This window comes from Protobothrops mucrosquamatus, unplaced genomic scaffold (assembly GCF_001527695.2).
Source record: "Protobothrops mucrosquamatus isolate PMUCROS unplaced genomic scaffold, P.Mucros_1.0 scaffold4541, whole genome shotgun sequence".
NCBI classification, from domain to species: Eukaryota; Metazoa; Chordata; class Lepidosauria; order Squamata; family Viperidae; genus Protobothrops; species Protobothrops mucrosquamatus.
In genome coordinates, this window is record NW_015390446.1 from 1 (window position 1) to 5,535 (window position 5,535).

A 5,535-nucleotide genomic window follows, 5' to 3' on the forward strand; every position below is an offset into this window, starting at 1 on the left:
CATCTAGCCCCTGCTCAAGCAGGAGACCCTTAGAACAGAGTTGGAAGGGACCTCGGAGGTCATCTAGCCCAACCCCCTGCTCAAGCAGAGACCCTTGTGGAATAACAAGAGTTGGAAGGGGCCTCGGAGGTCATCTAGCCCAACCCCCCTGCTCAAGCAGGAGAGCCTTACAGAATCATAGAGTAACAGGGCTGGAAGGTACCTCGGAGGTCATCTAGCCCAACCCCCCTGCTCAAAGCAGAAGAGCCTTACAGAATCATAGAGTAACAGGGCTGGAAGGGACCTCGGAGGCCATCTAGTCCAACCACCCCCCTGCTCCGCGCTCCCAATTTGTTCGATATTTAAACGCCCCCACCTTGTAACGGTGAGTGGGATCGAGGTTGTTCCACGGTTCCGGGTTATTCTTCTTGTCCCATCTACGAGAGAAAAGGGAATCAAAGATTGACGCATCAGGGCCGGTTGGCTGGCAGTCCTCGCTTTATGACCGGTTGCTTAGCTAGCACGATTCAAAGTGACAACGGGCCTTGGCAAAGCGACGCGCGACCCATTTGTGTCGCTCAGCGAGACATTTTTATGAAGGGACTTTTGCCCCCCTTTACGACCGGCCTAGCTCATTTATTACAGGGCAAACGGTAAGTAATACGGTCGTAAAGTGAACCCAGGTTCCCCACTGACTGGTCAGTTAGTCACAAAAGGGGATCAGTCATAAATATGAGTCAGGGGCCAAAGCCTCTGAATTTGGATCACGACGTTGCGACGGTCGTTAAGGACGAAAAACAATCCTAGGTCCCTTTTTTTTTTCCAGTGCTGTTAGAAGTTCGAACGGTCCCTAAAGGGACCGTCGTAAGCTGAGGACTTCCTTGTATGAAATCGAACCGTGGTTAAAAAGCTGGCTGGTCCTTTGACACTGTTTTTTTGGGCTGGTTTATTTTTTTTAACTTTTTGGGGGCAAGAGGCAAAAATGAGCGAATCGGCTCATTTCCGCAAACCCCGAATGGTGGCTTGTGAAATGAACCAGGTTTAATGTCAGATACATACCTTACTTCCGGACAGAAGAAAGCCAGGCGCATCAGGTAGAGTCCCGCCCCGGCCACTGCAGTCCCCATAATGAAGAAAAGCGGCATCAACTACGAGGAAAAAAAAAAAAAGAGAAAATTCAGATCAAAAAGCCATCCGGGCCATCCTCCATTTACGACGCTTCGTTTAGTGACCACCGGGAGTCGCGACGGCTCGTGGGGAAAAAAAACGACAACTTAGCCATCATTTCTGATTTTCGCGACGGCTATCAAAGCGGCGACCGACGGTCCTTTTTGACACTTTTCACACTTACGACGTCTTTACGACTCGTCATTACGACGGGTCGCGGTGATCCCGCCTGCCCGGGGCCAAGCCGACGGGGGATGCCAGATTCGTTTAGCGACCGCCTACGACGGCAAGGGATTCGCTGAACGACGGCGGCCCGTGAGTCCGTCCACTCGCGGAAGTGACTCACTTAGCGACGGAAAAGTTGGGCTCAGCTGTGGTTGTAAAGCCGAGGACTTGCCTGTATTTTGTTACCGGATGGGAAAGATATTAAGGGTGTGATTAAAGACACCCCCCCACAAGTAGGTGGAGCAAGCGCTGGGGATGATGGGAGTTGGAGTCCAGGCAGAGGGAAGGGTTGGCTGGGGACTATGGGAGCTGGAGTATAGGTGCATAAAAGGTTTGAGGGGGTAAAGGGGGGGTGTTTGTCAGCCAGGGATGATGGGGACTAAAGTCCAGGCGTACAAAAGACCCCTTAGGGAGGGTAGAGCTGGCTGGGGACAATGGGAGCTGGAGTCCTGGCATACAAACGACCCTTAGGGTGGGAGCCACTGCCTGGGGATTATGGGAGCAGGAGTCCAGGCATACAAATGACCAATTAGGGTGGGCTGCACTGGCCGGGGATCATGGGAGCTGCAGTCCTGGCATACAAATGACCCCTAGAGAGGGCAGAGCTGACTGGGGACGATGGGAGCTGGAGTCCTGGCATACAAATGATCATTAGGGTGGGAAGCACTGGTCAGGGATTATGGGAGATGGAGTCCAGGCATACAAATGACCAATTAGGGTGGGCTGTACTGGCCGGGAACGATGGGAGCAAGGAGTCCAGGCATACAAATGACCATTAAGGTGGGCTGCACTGGCCGGGGATCATGGGAGCTGCAGTCCTGGCATACAAATGACCCCTAGGATGCGTAGAACTGAGTGGGGACGATGGGGGCTGGAAACCAGGGACATAAAAGACCGTGAAGGAGAGCAGCGCCGGCCGTGGACGATGGGAGCTGAGATCCAGGCATAGAAACAACCACTAGGGTGGGCTGCACTGGCCAGGGATTATGGGGGCCGGTATCCAGGCCTACAAATGGCCTCTCGGGTGGACTGCATCCATAGGGGGATTATGGGAGATGCAGTCCAGGCCTACAAATGACCCCTAGGGAGGGTAGAGCTGGGGACGATGGGAGCTGGAGTCCAGGCATAGAAATGACCCCTAGGGAGGGTAGAGCTGGGGACGATGGGAGCTGGAGTCCAGGCATACCAATGACCATTATGGTGGGCTGCACCGGCCGGGAATCATGGGAGCTGCAGTCCTGGCATAAAAATGACTCCTCGGGAGGTTAGAGCTGGGGACGATGGGAGCTGGAGTCCAGGCATACAAATGACCCCTAGGGAGGGAAGAGCTGGGGACAATGGGAGCTGAAGTCTAGGCATACAAATGACCATTAGAGTGGGCTGCACTGGCCAGGGATCATGGGAGCTGCAGTCCTGGCATAAAAATGACTCCTCGGGAGGATAGATCTGGGGACGATGGGAGCTGGAGTCCAGGCATACAAATGACCATTAGGCTGGACTGCCTCCATAAGGGGGATTATGGGAGATGCAGTCCAGGCTAAATTGTGTGGGCTGAGGACTATGGGAACGCATAAAAGACCTTGGAGGGGGGCAAGTGCCACCCGGGGATGATGGGTCCTAGGTTGGGCTGCACTGGCAAGGGAATGATGGGGGACGGAGTCCAAGCATTCAAATGTCCCCCCCAGGGTGGGTTGCAATGGCCCTGGACCATGGGAGCTGGAGTCCAAGCATGCAAATGACCCCTGGGGCGGGCTGAGCCGGCCGTGGACAATGGGGCCGGGAGTCCCGGAGAGCCACTCACGCTGGGCCGATGCTTGATTTGGTGGCGGAGGAAGCCAATCAAGCCCGGGTTGGCGGCGGCCGGAGGGACGCGGGGCTGTTGCTGCTGCTGCGACATGGCGGCCAAATCAATGTCACGTCAGGACCCCGCCAGGACCCCGCCTTTGCCACGCAGGCACTCCAGTAGCCACCTCTGCGGAGGACCAGGCTGCGCGGCAGGCAGCTCTACGCCTGCGCGACCGCTCCCCCCCCCAGTTTGCCCAAGTGCGCCTGCGCCGCGCTCCACTCGACCGCCTCCCCAACTCTACATAGTCGGAAGCCCCAGCACCACAGAGAGCCTCCTCCTAGCGCGGCGCCCTTTTCATCTTCCCCAACCGGAAGCTCCCTTTCAATAAAACTTTTGAAAGCCGCCCCTTCCCCACCTCTCCCGCAACCATAGAGAGTCTTCGCCTAGCGCGGCGTGCGTTTAACCCGTCAACACGCCATAGAGAGCCACCTCCCCCTCCTAGCGCGGCGCCCTTTTTGTCTTCCCTAACCAAAAGTCCCATTCAATTGTGGAGCCGCCCCCCATCATAGAATCTCCTACTAGCGCGCATCCTTTTCCCTCGACCTAACCAAAAAAATCCCTTCAATCGCCGACCCGACCCGAAATTCGCCGCCTCCTCCTCCCCCCGCCGCTCGCCACCATAGAGTCTCCTAGCGCGGAGGGTTTTGCCCTCTCTAAGCGGAAAGTCGCTATAGCGTCACTTCCTAGCGCGGCATATCGTAACCGGAAGTCCCCTTTCAAACCGCGGAAACGAACGGAAACCCATCCCCTCTTGTTCCCCGACGCCCTTTTTCCGAGTCCTTCCTCAAACGAAACTCCTCCCTTTCGTACCGCGGCCCCGACCGGAAACCCACCTCCTCTCCGTCCCCTTCATAGAGAATCCATTCAGTCCTAGAGAGGCCGTCGCGTTCTCCTTCCTACGTCGCAACCATAGAGAGTGTCCGCCTAGCGCGGAGGGCTTTCGCGCCATAGAGTCCCTTCCTACGCCTCTTCCCCAACTGGAAGTCCACTCCTTCCAACCGGAAACCCATCCCTCCTCCGCCTCCCTAGAGTGTCCATTCCTCCTAGAGAGGCCGTCGCGCTCTCCTCCTCTTTCCTCCGGAGCGGAAATCCGCCCCCTTCCTCCCTAGAGAGAAGGCCGAGGAATTTCTGGGAGTTGAAGTCCACCAGTCATAAATGGGCCCCTTTGCGAAAGCGGAAAGTCCCGCCATAGAGTCGCTTCCTAGCGCGTCCTTCCCTTACCGGAAAACCACCCTCCCGACCGGAAACGCACCCCTTCTCCGTCCCCCCCTCCGCCCGCCTCCCTAGAGAGTCCGTTCCGCCTCCTGCCTCCGGAGCGGAAATCCGGGAGGGGGCCTCCATTTCCGCTTCCGGGGTGGGTCGGCCGCCGGCAGGGCTGGCATTTAAAGTGCCGCCGCCGCCTCTTCCCGGCTGAGTCTCCTTCTTGCTTCTCCTCCTCCTCCGCCATGTTCAGCTGGCTGGGCGGCGACGAGCGTCGGCGCAAGGACCCCGAGGTCTTCCAGACGGTGAGCGAGGGGCTGCGGAAGCTCTACCGGGCCAAGCTGCTGCCGCTGGAGGAGCACTACAGGTTCCACGAGTTCCACTCGCCCGCCCTGGAGGACGCCGACTTCGACAACAAGCCCATGGTGCTCCTGGTCGGCCAGTACTCCACCGGCAAGACCACCTTCATCCGGTAACGCTCGCTGCACGACGACACACGCTACACAACAACACAACAACACACTACACAACACACAACACGCTTTGGGGAGAGGGGAAGGCGAAAGAAACAAGCCCCCCTTTTTTCTTCCTTTTTTTTGCTGATTTCTTTTGGATCGAGCTCCGCCCCTTTAAGGGGAGGGGGAGGGGGGACTACAAGGCCCAGCATCCCCCTGGCGGGGATGGATGGGGACAGTAGTCTTCTTGTATTGGGGGGTGGGGGACTACAAGTCCCGGAATGTCTCCTGGCTGGGATCGATGGGGACAGTAGTCTTCTTGTATTGGGGGATGGGGGTGAGAGTCAGCCCTCGGTGCTCGAATTGGGCCCCTTTGAGGCGGGGACTACAGGTCCCAGAATGTCTCCTGGCTGGGATCGATGGGGACAGTAGTCTTCCTGTATTGGGGTGGGGAGACTACAAGTCCCAGAATGCCCCCCAGTTGGGATGGATGGGAACAGTAGTCTTCCTGTATTGGGGGGGTGGGGGGACTACAAATCCCTGAATGCCCCCCGGCTGGGAAGGATGGGGACAGTAGTCTTCCTGTATTGGGGGCTGGGGGGACTACAAGTCCCAGAATGCCCCCCGGCTGGGATGGATGGGGACAGTAGTCTTCCTGTATTG

At 57.3% G+C, this 5,535-nt stretch overlaps 2 protein-coding genes across 2 annotated transcripts in view; one reads left to right on the forward strand and one right to left on the reverse strand.

Annotated features, from left to right (window-relative positions):
- Nucleotides 1-316: 316 nt before the first annotated feature.
- LOC107299102 (cytochrome c oxidase subunit NDUFA4-like) lies at nucleotides 317-3,341 on the reverse strand (the record flags this gene model as incomplete). The annotated part of the gene is made up of 3 exons (XM_015828470.1): nucleotides 3,173-3,341; nucleotides 1,039-1,127; nucleotides 317-416 (listed from the first exon to the last, which is right to left on the reverse strand). Coding segments are annotated over exons 1-3 (285 nt in total), but the record flags the coding sequence as incomplete, so codon positions are not given.
- Nucleotides 3,342-4,662: 1,321 nt separating this feature from the next.
- LOC107299103 (EH domain-containing protein 3-like) overlaps nucleotides 4,663-5,535 on the forward strand; it is a 16,899-nt gene continuing 16,026 nt past the window's right edge. The window contains exon 1 of the mRNA XM_015828471.1: nucleotides 4,663-4,889. Within this exon, the coding sequence (XP_015683957.1) occupies nucleotides 4,663-4,889 (227 nt within the window). The remainder of the gene's footprint in view (nucleotides 4,890-5,535) is intronic.